Source organism: Delphinus delphis, chromosome 21 (genome assembly GCF_949987515.2).
Source record: "Delphinus delphis chromosome 21, mDelDel1.2, whole genome shotgun sequence".
NCBI classification, from domain to species: domain Eukaryota; kingdom Metazoa; phylum Chordata; class Mammalia; order Artiodactyla; family Delphinidae; genus Delphinus; species Delphinus delphis.
Genome location: NC_082703.1, coordinates 5,565,525 through 5,581,521, shown reverse-complemented (window position 1 = coordinate 5,581,521; position 15,997 = coordinate 5,565,525). Strand labels below are relative to the sequence as shown.

General features: G+C 45.9%; 1 protein-coding gene across 3 annotated transcripts in view; it reads left to right on the top strand.

Moving 5' to 3' along the window:
- The window catches only part of PLEKHA2 (pleckstrin homology domain containing A2), a 57,565-nt gene extending 41,795 nt beyond the window's left edge, over positions 1–15,770 (top strand). For all 3 annotated transcript variants that reach the window (XM_060001421.1, XM_060001420.1, XM_060001422.1), the window contains exons 10-12: positions 3,525–3,588; positions 11,350–11,427; positions 11,866–15,770. In XM_060001421.1, the coding sequence (XP_059857404.1) occupies positions 3,525–3,588; positions 11,350–11,427; positions 11,866–12,228 (505 nt within the window). In that variant the 3' untranslated portion in view covers positions 12,229–15,770. The remainder of the gene's footprint in view (positions 1–3,524; positions 3,589–11,349; positions 11,428–11,865) is intronic.
- Positions 15,771–15,997: the final 227 nt, after the last annotated feature.

Below are 15,997 nucleotides of genomic sequence, written 5' to 3'. Positions count from 1 at the left end.
GGTGGAGGGGGACTGTGCCCTTAGTCACTTGCTTTTCAGTGCATCTGCTCAGACCCCTGTTTATGCCATGCCTCTGCCCTGAACTTGTTATGCCTTTCTCCTCTCCTCATTTTGACAAAGTCCCTGATGTCTTCTTAATATGGGGATGAGTCACAGCAATGCTCTCGGGCAGGACGAGGAAGTATTTTTAATGTGTTCCTCTTTCAACTAGGAAATGGTCACCTTTCCAGTGCCACAGAGCGTAGGACGAGTTTGGGACCTGGGGCCTCTTCGAGTGCGCTCCCATATCCAACACCCATACAGGTGGCCCTGGAACCAAACTTTAGAGACCCGAGGGCGTCCGGGCATCTAGCAGTCCTCATTTGGCCCTCAGTCTGCAGTCTGTAGGGGTGCTATATGGAATCTCCGTCCCACGGACTGTGCATGCAGAGCCTGCGTCCCCAGGGAAGCTGTTAGCAGCAGACTGACTGTTCTCACATGAAGGCATGGGAGGGTCTTGCATGAAAACGAGGTGTCTTGTGGCCCAAGGAAGCAGGCACTGTTGTGAGCCTTGCAAACGGCAGTTGCAGAGTGTGGAAGATTAGGGAAGTTCCCACCGACAGATTATCATGCGTGAAAGGTGCTACAGATGGAAGCTGCAGAAGTGTGGCCCCAGCGGTGACAGTGGGTGGAGGAGAGATGAGGCTTGCTCCTGACCCTGGAGGCCCGTGCAGGTTGATGGGTGTATTGGGGCAGCTTAGGAAACCCAGATAATGTTCGTCCCTAAGAGCGCTTTGCACTTTGCCTGAGCCAGAGTCAGACTGAACTCCGAGGAAAACAATTGAGGGAGTTGAAGATCCTCGGGGACGGAAGTTGCCGAGGCCCTGCAGGTTCCAGGCCTGTGAGACTGGGGTCTCCCAAACCCAGTCACGGGGGTTAGGGCCTCTGAGTAGTCAGTTAATGTTTTGTTGACTTGAGTTGAATTGAAAGGCCACATGTAGCCTGAGAAGTAGATATGAAAAGGGTGGGGATTTCCTCCCTGTTTGCGTTGACCTCCCCTGTAGTAGATTACATGATTGTGCTGCATGTGCATGAATAGTTGAAAAGGTTAAACCATCTTATCCAGAAAGAAGAGCCATCTCCACTCGGATACTCAGAAAGTGATTATAATAGCTAATGAAATGCATTTCAAATGACCACTCTGTGACATTCATTGTACCAGGTGCCTCATATAACTTATGAGATGCCTTATATAACTTATAACTGATCTTTGCGGTAAGAAGCTTGGTAGAGGAGTGCTTCTGGTTTCCATTTTACAGTTGGGGTAGAGAGGCTCACAAAGTTTTAGAAATATTCCTAAAGTACCTTTTCCCAGTGGAGTCAGGATTGGGCCCCAGGTCTGTCTGACCCCTGATTGCCGTCCCCGCCCATGTGGGGCTCTAGTCTCGTGCTCCTCCTTTGCCCAGGTGCCCATGTCACTGGCAGCGCACCTGCCATTTCCTTCCAAGTCCTGATTCCTGAAGCCAGCCCTGCCTGTGATCAGTCCTTTCTTTCTTTTTCTTTCTTTCTTTCTTTTTTTTTTTTTAAATTTTTTGACCACACCACATGGCATGTAGGATCTTAGTTCCTCAACCAGGAATCAAACCCGGGCCCCCCTGCAGTGGAAGTGCAGAGGCTTAACCACTGGACCACCGGGGAAGTCCCCCTGTGATTAGTCCTTTCTTGGAATTATTCTAACTCTTGGCATATAACACGCAGTCTAACATCTGACTGTAAAGTTTTGCTCTTTTATGTTCTTTCATGGGGAAGGAATTAGATCTTTCACTCCTTACATGTTCCCCGTAGTGACTGGATGCACAGAGCAGGCATTTCACCCTGTAAATAATTTCGGGATGGGAGGTTTGTGGCTGAGCACCAGCTACCTCTCGCCTTCCTCCTTGCGGAAGTAGGGTCCCTCTTCCAAACCTCACACCCAATTTGAAGCATCTTCCAGTGGTCTACTCTCTCCTTCCCTTTTTCCTCTTGAGCATCCAGTCCCCTTTTGAGAGCAGGGATTTAGGGAAGCTGATGCAGTTGCTGTGTGGGTGGAGAAAGGCTTTGGAAATAAGAGATTCAGGTCCCTTAGGAGAGGCACCTGGTAGTGGAGTAACTAAGAGCGTAGACTCTGGAGTTGGACCCAGTTTCAAATCCTGGCTCTGCCGGTTCCTTACTCCGGTGCCGTGGACAAGTCATGGAACCTCTCTGAGCCTGGGTTTCCCCATCCATAAAGTAGGGAAAGTCTTACTGCCTCATTGGATTGTTGGGAAGATTGGATGAAATAACACATTAAAAAACACAAAGAAGGGCTTCCCTGGTGGCGTAGTGGTTGAGAGTCCACCTGCCGATGCAGGGGACACGGGTTCGTGCCCCGGTCTGGGAAGATCCCACATGCCGTGGAGCGGCTAGGCCCCTGAGCCATGGCTGCTGAGCCTGCGTGTCCGGAGCCTGTGCTCCACAACGGGAGAGGCCACAACAGTGAGAGGCCCGCGTACTGCAAAAAAAACAAATAAACAAACAAAAAAATAACACAACAGATTGGTGGTTGTCAGAGGCGGAGGGTGGGGAGTGGCCGAAATGGGTGAAGGGGGTCGAAAGATACAAACCTCCAGTTATCAAATCAGTAAGTCCTGGGGATGCCATGTGCAGCACGGTGACTGTGGTTGATAGCACTGTATTCTATATTTGAAAGTTGCTAAGAGAGTAGAGCTTAAAAGCTATAATCTCATCACGAGAAATAAAATTTGAGTGTTACGTACGAGACAGTGATCATTTGCAGTGTATACAAATATCAAATCATGTTGTACACCTGAAATGAATATACTGTTTTTTGTCTTACAAATATACTGTTCTATGTCCATCTCTTAATAATATATATGTATATAAAATATATATTTAATGGAGCATAATGGACAGAACAGTGTGTGCTTGTGTATATATATAAAACCAATAAAATTTTCATCTACTTGACCCTCAGATAAAAACACTTGAAACAGTGCTTCTCACCAAGCACTTTTTATCAGTATATCTGAGCCACTGAAGAAACACACAGTCCTAGACGGTGTGGGGTGTGGTGCATGTGAGGCAAGAGGTTTTGGAGGCCAAGGAGCTTTGTCCTGTTAGAACTGGTGGTGGTGTGTACTGGGGAGGGGGATCCATGGGGATGGTTAAACCACTTGAGACCCTCCAGGAAGTGAAGCTGTAGGAAACCCTGTAATGCCTTCTGAGGCAGGGCAGCAGGAGGAATGGCCTGTGGATCCCCTTTTTAGGGTAGGGGGCACGGGTACCTGCCTCAGGGTGAATCAAGTCCTCAGTGGGTGACCAGCATGCCTGGTAACTTTCAGGGTGGGGGCACGGGTACCTGCCTCAGGGTGAATCAGGTCCTCAGTGGGTGACCAGCATGCCTGGTAACTTTCAGGGTGGGGGCACGGGTACCTGCCTCAGGGTGAATCAGGTCCTCAGTGGGTGACCAGCATGCCTGGTAACTTTCTATCTCTTTCTCTGTCTAGCGATCTGCTGATGAGGGACAACCTGTTTGAAATAATAACCAGCTCCAGGACCTTCTACGTGCAGGTAAAAAGCTCGCTGCCAGAAGACGCTGACGTTCCTTCTCTGTGGGTGGTGTGCTTGTAGGCCTGCCTTTCCCTTTGCTTTCTCTTTTATTTTGTTCGAAGTTTCTAGGTGGTAAATTTAGCCCCCGATAGTCAGTCCGACTCCCATTTTATTCTAAACAGGATGTTTGCCAAAAGCTTCCCAACCGTAAAATAATAAGAACGGGTTGAGCCGCTACACTGGGGAATGTGAGTTTGTACCAGCTGCTCGTAGCTGCTGGGCGCCAGCTCAGCAGAGAAAAGGGGAACTGGTCAGTGGTTTCACTTCTCCCTTGGAGGGTGTTTATAAGCCCCGTCTATGTGTGGACAGCACTGTGTGCGGAAGGACAAAAGCACAGAGGGCCCTGTGCGGGTACCAGGTGCACAGCCAGCTGCACAGAGAAAGCGATTGTTTGGACTCCGACGGTTCAGCTCTCAGAAGCATCTCCCCTCCACCCACAGCCTTGGAGTTCTCCCAACTCCTTCTCAAATCATAGGAGCTAGAAAGGCAGATTTCTAGCCTCTAGCCTGGCCTAGACTTTCAAGGCCAAGTCCTCGCTGCAGCCTGCCTAGCCGTCCACAGAGCGTGCCTTGATTCCTGCAGCCTCACGGTGCTGGTGCCCGTCGAGCGCCAAGGCTGCCATGGAGTGTGTTGGTTGAAATGCGGGGCTCCCCGACCAAAGCTTCTCAGGGTTCCCCGCGCGCTCCCCACTCAACACCTTCCCTTTCGTGAGGTCGACCCTCACCCATTTCGTGAGCAGCAGGTCCTTTTGAGCGGGTCCCCTTTCCTGAGCCCAGCAGACATGCTAGCAGCCTGAGGCATCTGTGTGTTCCATTCATTTAGACAAGCATCTGGGAAGAGCTGTGGAAAAGTGCTGCTGGGGCCCTAGAGCAGCCTCCACGGCCATTCAGGGACATGTTTGAGCTGTCGGTGCACCAAAAGAGTTTCCAGTTCTTGGACTAGACAGATGGGGCGTTGCCTCATCTTGGGGACCCCGCATTCAACAGAGCGGATCCTGAACCCGAGAGGGAGATAGTCAGGTAAACAGGCAGTTAGAACAGTGTGCAGAGGTGGGGAGGGCGTGTTGGAGAGATGAACGCAGGGGAGCTTTCGGGGCAGTGGAACTGTCCTGTGTGATACTGCAGTGGCAGATGTGTGAAATCGAATTTCACAGCACAGAGCATAAACCTTTAATATATGCAAATTTAAAAAATCATTTAGGAGATCAGGTGATCCTAGCATGGCATGCAGAATATGACCAAAGAACCTAAATGTGTTACAAGTATGAAACAACCTCACTCGTGGGAGTGGGGGAATAAAACAACAAAAAACAAAACAAGAAAACTGTGAGAAGGGCTACCCTTAGAGTGAGTAGTCGTTGCCATGGGAACTCCCAAGAAGGGTACCTCCCCCAGTCTCAGGGAGTCAAGGGAGGTTTCCTGAAGGAAGATACACCGAAGCCAAACCCTTGGCGGAAGAGTGGCCCAGGCAGAGGGAACAGCAAACAACAGGGGTTAAAAAAGCTTGGAGATGAAAGGGGCACAGGTGCTGGGAAGCTGATATGGAGGGCCTGTGGCCTGTGGGCCTTGTTCAGGAGCTTGTATTTTATCCTGGGAGTTAGGGTCCTTGGAGGTTAAGCTAGGGGAGTGACCCAATCAGATCTGCCTCCTAAAAATCCCACTTGGGCAAGTGACCTAAGAGCCTTGTTTTCCTCATCTGTAAAGTGGAGATGAGAGCCCTCGGTCCTGGTCCTGTTGATGGGATGCTGGCGGTGAATGTCCTGTTTGGTGCAGTGTAGGGGACAGGTAAGAAAAGGGTTAGACAGGAGCCAGGGAGAGCAGTTGGAAGGCTGTTGTAATGGTTTCAGTGAGAGATAAAGGTAGCCTGAACTTGGATGGATGGAGAAAAGTGGAAACATTTGAAGCTATTGATAAGTCCTTTCCAGGACTTGAGAGTTGATTGGATGTGGGGTGAAGGGAGCGATTATGCTGGGGTTAAGAGTCTAGAACAGAGCCTTGGACTGGAGATAGTGATTTGGGAAACATGAACGTCAACCAAAAAAAAAAAAAAAGTTCAGAAGACACTGCATCCATCATTGGCACGAGTGTCTGCACATTGACCAGGACCTTATCATCATTTCTGTCCTACTTTGCCATCTGCTCCCACATTTCTAGGATACAAGAACACTCACATCCCCCTGAATAAATAAATGAGCAAATGGACAAATCTGTGTATAGCACCAAAACTCAGAATAGAAGGTTGGAGAAGAGTAGAGATTAAAACTCTTTAAGAATATGTATTTATTCATTTAAAAACAACAACTATAAACTCGTTTATGTTAATACAAGTAACATTTAATGAAAAATAACGCTTTCTAAAACAAAAAAGCAACAGGAGTAGCATTTTGTAAATATATTTTTGCAAATCTCTTTAATGGCTGGTTTATTAGAAGACAGCAGGATTCTCATATCTGCTTCTGCACTCAGTCTGTGGCCATATGTTGTTTTGATGGAAGAGTATGAAGAAAATCTGGCCCCGCAGAGACATGTATTTGGAATAAAGGGATATTTTAATAGCTCTTTCAGATAATTGTGGATCTTCTTTGATTCTATACCGAAACTTGACAAATCGTAGTTTCTTAATGTTTAGGTGCTGTGTGGAATCAGAAGCTGGTATCAATAAACTTTCATACTCTTACATTAAAATCCATTGGTCAGTTTTGCTCTCTGAATGGATCATATGTGGCAGGGCTGTATCTAAAGGTGGGATTGGTTCTTGGGGAGAGGTAGGGGTTCTTAGCTTGTTGGAAAGGGAGGGCTGCAGAGGTTGGGAGTAAGATTGAGAAGGAGATGCCTAAAGCTTTTGGACAGCTGCAATGGAAGTAACCAGAGGTGCATATGGGAAGCCTTTTATTGATGGCCCGTTAGAACTCAGTGCTTGAAACCATTGCAAATGTTATGATACCGGTCTCATACCAGGTAATCAGAGCTCATCGGACTGCAGTGAAACCACAGACTGCAGTGACGCATTTAATACCCTTCGTTCCTCTCACCTCAAAAAGTGCCCTCACGGACGGAAACCCTACTTTTCCTTTTGAACCAAGCACCAGAGACACGTACACACTTAAGCAGACCAGGAAGAGAGGAAGGTATAAGCTTGGCACTTCCCTTCTCGTTCTGTTGAGTTTCAAGGCTTTTTTTCTAGTCGCTTAGTAATTCACCACAGGGTGGGTGGATTTCAGCTCTGTGTTTTACTGGTTCATGGAGCTACCTGTGTGATGTGGTTTTAAGATAGTTCTGAGTGTTTGATGAAAGCTAAGCACAGGCTTTCCATAAAAGATAGGTATACACATACACTGTAATTTTTGCATATAATTTTTGAGGTTTCACTTAATTTCTGTTGCCAGTGGAGTCCAGTTCTTAAAACTACTAATAGAGATTTAAACTGTGATCTCAGTAATGTAATATCCTATTTCTTCTCGTGTGGGATCAGTATCTGCTTTTCTCTTTGAATAGTATATATATATATTTTTTTTTCTTTTTTAATAAATTTATTTATTTTTGGCCGCGTTTGGTGTTCATTGCTGTGCATGGGCTTTCTCTAGTTGCGGCGAGCGGGGGCCACTCTTCATTGCGGTGCGCGGGCTTCTCGTTGCGGCGGCTTCTCTTGTTGCGGAACGCGGTCTCTAGGCGTGCAGGCTTCAGTAGTTGTGGCACGTGGGCTCAGTAGTTGTGGCTCGAGGGCTCTGGAGAGCAGGCTTAGTAGTTGTGGTGCAGGGGCTTAGTTGCTCCACCGCATGTGGGATCTTCCCAGACCGGGGCTCGAACCCGTGTCCCTTGCATTGGCAGGCGGATTCTTAACCACTGCGCCACCAGGGAAGCCCCTTGAATAATGTTTTAAACATTAGTGAACATTAAAATAATGTTTACTACTGTTTATTATCCTCATGGCTGGGTTCATTACCTAGGTTATCTGACAGAAAAATGTCCTTAAACGGAATTAGTGCATTAGGGAAGAAATGTAATTAGCAAACAATTTCCGTCTCAAATACTAAATGTTTTAAGAAAGAGATTTAAATGTTTTTCCCATCATATTAGCAAAGATTTTTTAAAAATTGTAATATTTAAAACAAAAAAAAAGTAAAAAATAAAAGGGAATTCCCTGTCAGTCCAGTGGTTAGGACTCCACGCTTTCACTGCCGTGGGCCCAGGTTCCCTCCCTGGTTGGGGAACTAGGATCCTGCAAGCTCGTACTGTGGCCAAAAAATAAAAAAAAGTTTTTTAACTGTAATATTTAATTCTAACAAGGGTGCATGTAATATACATACATACATATATATGTTTAAATGAAATCTATATTATTGACTAGACATCACTCTGGCCATATATAAGAAGAGCCTTAAAAGCGTGGATACTCTGGGACTTTTCCCGGCGATCCAGTGGTTAAGACTCTGCACTTCCACTGCAGGGGGTGTGGGTTCGATCCCAGGAACTAAGATCCCACATGCCATGTGCTGTGGGCCCCCCCCCGCCCCGCAAAAACATGCATACTCTTTAGCAACTTCCCTGGGAGCTGAAGAATCTTAAGTATGAAAAAAGCTTTATACACGAAGATGTGAATAGCAGTATTGTTTATATTAGAGAATTGGAAATGATCTGAACGAATTCTAGAGGATCTGGATTCTTGTGTTTGAGTTTCCAGCTGTTAAGTCAGGTGATTCCCAGTGTTCTCTGATTCAGGATTCCTTGCTAAGTGGAGCTGGGGTGAGCACACCTAGGTTGGTTGAGTGATTGCTCCTAGAGAAGGAGTGAGTGTTTGTTGACTGTCTCAAAGGACAGTCAGATAGGTGGTCTGTGGCTTGTGGGTGGGGCGTTTTTTGCTCTGGTGATAAAAGGACTAAAAGTAGCTTAAAAAGCCCTGGAAACTGACTATTGGACTGTCATCATGGGGGTCTTGCAATCTGGTTAATGGGAACGTTCCATCTCCTGTGTGATGCGGGAGACCTTTGTCTCTCCCTTAGCTCCCATCCCCATCTTTCCCTCTGTCTTCTCACATTTCCCCACCAAATCAACTTCTGTTCCCCTAGAAGGAAAATCTGTAAGAAATGCTATTCTGCTGATGGACAATTTAATTGCCACCATCTCATTCCAAGTCAAAATAGCCTTTCTTCTCCCCCAAATATGTTATCTTATTATTATTATTTTTTTTACAGAAGTTGCCTTTAATTATCTTTTGCTCATATTATTTTAATTTACTTGACAATGATGATAATTTACATGCAGAGGCTCTTTCCATATAACGCACCCCCCAGAGTTGCAACTTGTTGTCTTCTACATTACTTTTTGTTTCCAGGGTCATCTCTATAATGTAATTGACTAGTGAAGTAATTAAGAATTTGAATATGACTTTCTACATAAATTAAGAAGCATGCTGGGGCTTCCCTGGTGGTGCAGTGGTTGAGGGTCTGCCTGCCAATGCAGGGGACGCGGGTTCGTGCCCCAGTCCGGGAGGATCCCGCATGCCGCAGAGCGGCTGGGCCCGTGGGCCATGGCCGCTGAGCCTGCGCGTCCGGAGCCTGTGCTCCGCAGCAGGAGAGGCTGCAACAGTGAGAGGCCCGTGTACCGCAAAAAAAAAAAAAAAAGCATGCTGTAATATTATTCTGCTTACAGTTGAAAACTTTTTTAATTAGCAAAGTATTCTTTTGAAACTGAGATTGGAAAATGCAATGTATAATTGGTCACTTTATCCAGAGAAAAGCAATACAACTAAGGTGAATTGAGATATAATACAGTTTTACTTTAAATTTCCTAGCTGTAGAAATAGACATTAGCATTTATGGATAATGTTATTTATAATAGAAATAATTATTAATATCTTTTCAAACAACCCAAGGAATCTGAGAGACTTCAAGAAATATAGACATGTGTACAGAAATCCTTAAGAAGGCTGAAAAGAATACAATAGAAAACAGGTAGGCAGTGAAGACCTGGTCACCCTCCCGTCTGTAAACCATTTTATGGGGCTGATAAACAAGCATATTAAGAAAAAGTATGTTACCTTCCTTGATCCCAACAATTTGATCCTTTAGGTAAGAATTATCCACAGTTTGAGTATGAAGAAAATGAAATTAAAAAGTTGTAGGGAGAAGGCAGCAAACATATTTATAATACTGGAATTTAAGGCTTCATCTGTGTCCCTCATACAATAATAACAACAACAACGATAATGACTAATATGAAGCCCTTTCTGTGTATTAGGCTCTTTCAAACTGCCTTACCTAAATGAGTTCATTTAATTTTTCCCAATAGTTCTACTTGTGGAACAGGTTAGCTAGCCCTGCTATCAGTAAAATACCTTCTGGAAGAATCTTGGAGACCGTGTCCTGGTTATCTTTTTAGACTAGGGATGGATTTCTCTTTCTGGGAAACCACCAGGTTGTCAGGTAACTGGGAAAAGAAAAGTCCAGGGAAGAGAGAGGGCAGGTGAATTTGCAGCTATGGTGCGTGAGAGGGGTCTTCTCCAGGGGCACCGTTGCTGCCTCTCTTTGGCCCAGCGTGCCAGGGTGTGAAACTGTTCCCCTTGTAAGTGTCCTGCACACACCTAACCAGGGAGGGTTGGTTTGGGGACAGGATGGGGTAAGCATGCAAATTTGAGGGTTTTAAAAAGACTGGTCAAGTATTACCTTGATATAATGCAAAGGGAAAGCATCATTCTAGGGATGGGGAGAGTGACGGGTATATGTGGAGAATTTTTCAGGCCAGTGTGTGTGATGTTTGCATTCATGTATGCACGGGCATGCAAATGCACGCTGGTAATTTTGGGTGGCTCTATTGGGGAAGGTGCAGGGCGACAGAGAGAGGTTAACTAATAAAACGTTTCTGGAGGTCAAGGTTTCATTCAGTCTTGGTCCCATCTGTGTGCCTGGTACCTGATGTCACGTGTCACCCTGAGTAAGGCCTCAGTAAATGTTTGCCAGGTTCACTTGGATTCAGCTCCTGTAAAGCTGGAAAGCACTGAGAATTCCCAGGGCTCTACCTACTGTGGCTTGGCTTCTGATTTTCCTCTTTCTTCACAGAGCCGCTGCTGCCCCCTTCTGGGGTTGCTCGGTATTTCTGAGGGAGGAACTTTCTAAGGCCTCGGCTGTGCCCTCCCTGCATGTTGGTGAGCTTGGTGCTGCAAGTCTAGCAACTCTTGAGGCCTGGATGGGACTCAGGACAGACCCAGATCACTTGTGCTTTGAGAGAAGCCCTATTCCTGGAGAAACCACCTGTCTGGGAGGATTTGGTTTTAATGGGACTGGAGCTGAAAGTGGGATCATTTGTTGGGATAGCTGTGGTAGAAGGATGACTGCACTGGGTGTCAGAAGAACTGGAATCTAGACCAGCCCTAAACCTTGGGCTCTGGCTTTCTGGGCTTCATTTTCCTTTTCTGTAAAACAGGGGTGAGGCCAGGCCGATTGTGTTCCAGAGGGGATGAGGGACTTCAGTAGGGATGGGCCTCTAAGCTCTCCCTCTGTCACGATCTCTGCCCCACTTTGAGCCCTTTTATTTATGGGGTGACAAATATGATTTTTCTGGGGAAAAAGATGTCCTCAGAAGTCCGAAAGCCACCGGCCTGGATGGTCTCTGAGATCCCTTCCAGCTCTAATGGTGTGATTTTACGAACTTAGAATTGAGTCACAGGCGTGAAAGCTGAAATCACAGCGCCAGACGTGTCTCTGTAAGTGTGGTGGGTGTTTTGCAGGCAGACAGTCCAGAAGACATGCACAGCTGGATTAAGGAGATCGGGGCAGCTGTCCAGGCCCTCAAGTGCCACCCCAGAGTAAGTCACTTCCTTCCTGTTCACAGTCACTGTTCAAGCTCGTGAGGAGTTGTCCCGAGTGGGTGGGTTTTATTTGGTGATGTAGGGAAGCAGCCCGGTGCCCAGATGCAGTTGAAGCCCCGGGCTGTCTTGCTTGTTTTTCTCTTTTGACTGGTTTGGGTACAGATTTTTATTTTTTGTTTTTTTCAGTAGTTGGAGGAAGTGAGGTAGGGTTGGATAGAGAACCAGAGCTTCCGATGTGTCCTGCACATCTCCCTGCCAGGCAGACCTTGACACTTCTGGGGTGAATGCCGCTGGCCATATTTAATTTCTGTAGACGCGTGTCTCTGGGCCTGTGAGGGTGGTGATCCTGGAGGGGGTCCTCTTCCTGGGACCTTGGGATAAACATTGTCAGGAAAACGCTTACTTTCCTCTTTTTCCCGCCTTTTATTTTTGTAGGAAATGTCCTTTTCTCGATCCATTTCTCTGACCCGCTCTGGAAGCTCCAGCCTCTCAGGGGGGCCCAACTCTGTCTTGTGCAGAGGGCGGCCGCCTCTGGAGGAGAGAAGGGCCCTCTGCAAAGCCCCCTCCGTGGCTTCCTCCTGGCAGCCCTGGACACCTGTCCCCCAGGCTGGGGAAAAGCTGCTGCCCACTGAAGAGACTCCTGAGGACTCTTTCTTCATGCCTCGACTTGGGGAGAGCAGTACTTCTGGGGTGCTGCCCAGCTCCCGGATAAGGCACAGATCGGAGCCCCAGCACCCCAAGGAGAAGCCATTTGTGTTCAACCTCGATGATGAAAACATACGGACCTCTGATGTGTGATGAGGCGCAGTGCCCAGGAGGGAAGGGGAGGACTCAGATGTCCAAGGGGCCGTGACTCAGTTTCTCCACCTGCTGGAGGACAGTCGGAGGCCTTCCTGGCACTCACATCCCTGTGGAGCTCTCTTGGGGGAGGGGAGCATCCAGCTGTTTTTTTTTTTTTTTTTAAATCAATGCAGTGTTTTTAATTCGGGAAAGTCACCAGGTTAGACCTGTAGGCTTGCTCAGTGGAGAGCAGGGTGCCTCTTACCTTGACTCTTCCATGGTCCACCTGGTGAGCGGAGGTTGGAAATCCAATTTCATCCCTAACCAAGTTTTTGTTCCTTGTCCTTGTCTTATTAGTTTCTTCCCTTTGTTTTCAGGCCGGGTGCAGAACCTTGAGGCCAGTCATCTGGTTTTATCCTATTGCTGTTCATTGGCTGAAGTTTGACTGTGAAGTAGGAGGGTGGGAACTCACCCAACTGAAACTGGGGGAAGCAGTGGGGGACACCCAGGCTCCAGCTTGGCCGGGATACATTCTGAGGGGAGGTGTTAAAATCTGGGCGCTGGTCGTGGGGGGGCCCTGAATGTCGACCAGGGCAGATTCCCCCAACCTCCAGGGGACCTCCATAGGGGAAGAAATAGGGACTTCTTGTAAGGAATGGGAGAATGCACTCCCAACCCCAGTGCATCAGCCAGTTTCGGGAATTACTCTGTTCTCTTTGAGATGTTCTTTCACCCCAAATACTGTTGCTGTGAGAGACAGACCTGCCCACCCTGTTGCTGTGTCAGGCCCTTAGGATGGGTTTATCAGTGTTCAGTGCTGAGAACAGAACAGACATTGCCCTTGATACGGCGTTACTTGGAATGTGTGGAGGGTTGATGAGTGTATGATAATTCACTTGTGTGATACATCACATCTGTATTTTAGAGTTTGAGAGTTGCTTTAAAGCAGGTGCTGGGAAGAGATGGAGTTGAGTTCATCCAGCTAAAAATTTTTGATCCATGTTTTCCAGACAGAAGAAAAGGTCTCTTTTCGCAAAGACAGATGATTTGGGTTCTTGCCTCTCAGCTCTTCTTTCGTGGGCCGACAGTAGTCTGATTTGAAGTGCTGTATATTGTATACCTTGGCAGGTTTGCTTTCTTTCCGTTCTTTGTGTTGCCCTTTGGGTGATGCCTCGTGTCTGTACTTGCATGATGAAATCTTGTCGTCTGACGAGGTTCTACGTTCATAACAGTGAGGAGATAACAAAGATAACCTTGAGAGATATTTATATCTTTAATAAAATAGAAACTGTGCAGAGAAACATTGATTTACAGCCTATGCATTGCTGGTTAGAGATTTCCCAGGTAGAAGAGCATAGATTGTATTTCCCATCCCGTATTTTAGGATGTACCTTCTTCCATTTGACAAGAGATCCTGTTTCCAGGGTCCCTGGGAGAAATTATCTGTCCAGCTTATGTGGTGAACTGCTACCAAGGTTCCCTAAAGGGAGAGAGCTTAACTCAGTTCTACCTAGAACTCTTTATCAGCTAGATCAGTTAATTTTGTCTTTAAATTAAGAATTAACGAGTAGAGGAGGAGACTGTGATCAGAAAATCCTTAGTGGCTTGAGGGAAATCTTCTGTTTGTTTCGGGCAGTGTAGTTTCCTTGAAGACTGTGTCAGGTTGAGAACTTTTCTTGACCGTACTTCTTTGGAGATAACTTTCACTTAAATTGTTTGCCCTAGTGGTCCTGGTATAAAAAAGGAAATCTACTCTAGATTTCTCTCTCTCTCTCTTTTTCCCCTCTTTTCTGCAGCCTCCTGTATACTTTTGTCCTTAGAAATCCCTGGTTTGGAGATGATTTATTTATGAGTGATCAAGGTGACAACATACTTCAAGTAGCCTGGTTTCAAGAAGCCATTACGAATTCTTAAAGTTCTTTGTCTCAGGTTTCATCTTCAGATTTTCCTCAAGAAAATTCTTTGGCTAGGTGAAAGAAAGTGCACAGAGATATGGAACTAACAAAGATAAATTAGGACCTTTTGAGATCTCTGTAAACATTCCCTGACTCATGGAAAGATGTCATCTCCTGGTGTTTAACTTGTGAAAATCTACCCATTTCTTCCTCTTTTAAATCAACTCTCTGCTCGATTACTACTGCTAAATTAATTGGCCATTATGGTAAGCTGATCTGTTTCTTATTCAGTAAGGTTTATTTTGAGAATGTATTAAATTAAACATACTTATAAATCCAGATTATATTATAATAGAGGGGAAACAAGGATTCTAGTTGGCAGATACTTGGGAATTCCAAGTTAGAGTGTTGTTAATGTAGTTCCAACACCAGATAAATATAATTATCTTCAGTGAAGCTTAGAGGCATTCTCATTGCCAAATCTTATTTCAGAATTCCTTTCGTGTTCATATTTCTTAGCTTCTGGTTAATTTCACATCACACCTTTTAATGTCACTACACATGTGAGCCAAAGATGGTGCATATACGACCAAAGCATTTGGTTTCAAATGTGAAAAATGGAACCAAATGGAAAAAACAAGGAGGGGATGCAATATCGATGAGTAGTTAAGTGCATAGGCTCTGGAATAAATCTGTTTTTTTTTTTAAAAACAGGAACCAAAAAAGGTACTGCATTTTTTTGTGTGTGTGGAATAAAAACGTTCTCTGAGTTGTGCTGTCTTCATAAGACTTTTGACATGGTCTTGACCCACTGTGTGTAACAGCTTCAGGTGTCTCCCCATAGGTGAACTATTATTGTCCACTGTTCTTGAAAGTTAAGGAATTGCTTGCTCAGGGTCAGCTGATGGCTGGTGAACGTAGTTTGGCCTTTTGCATTCTGTGAGATGACAGTTCGTACTAAGGTGTCCATCAGGTAAAGCGATCTCAGGTGAAAATTGCAGAGTTACACATCTGTTTCTGAATAGAATGCTGAGCTCCCATGAGAAAGAGTCCAACTTCATAGTTCACTTGAAGCAGAAGGTGGTTTGTTGTTTTATTTTTTTCCCCTGAATGTAACTGTGCTCTGATATGGTCTGAAAGGATCCAATAAATAAGTGGCAGATTCAGTAGTTGGGCAGTGGGATTTGATATGTTTGTTTTCACTGTTAACCAGATAAATAGGCATAAGGAAGTAGCAGAGTTTTGGAAACTGAGTTTCCCAAATCAGCTTTGTTTATAAAGTTTGAACATGTCAGAAACGGACAGATTTATTACATCTTTTCTACCAATGTCACTTTTTTCCCTTAGTCCCTTCTTCTCTCTGTTACTGCCTGCAGTAGTGAATTACAGTCACTCATGCTTGGTAGAGTTTCAATAAAGAGATTATTTGGCCCCAAAACATATTGTTTGACCCCTTCCCCCGCTGCTCCCCAAGATGTAGCATGATTCTGTGTTTTGAACCAGTATGTTTCAGCTGTGAAATGCACTTGTAGGCTGAGCTGAGTGCATGGAAACTCTTACGCTTCTCATTTTAAGCGATCTCCTACTTGGTATGTAGCAAAAAATAATTTTCTAAAACTGTTTTGTCGCTTGTTTTGTAATAAAAACCATGTGAAATACTGAAGTAGGTTGTGTGTTTTCCTAACTCTGATCGTCTGTCCCTGGGTGGGTGAGTTGTCAGTCTGCCCCTGTTCTTGGTGTTCTGAATTCCACGAGGTGGGGGAAGGGCCGGGACGCGGGGCGGGGTGGGGAACCGGTGTGTGTGGAGAGGGCTGCCAGGTTCTGCCCCTTAAAGTCGGGGGCTGAAGGAGGCGGCATCCCAGTCCGGAGAAAGCGTTGCTCGTCTGAGAGCA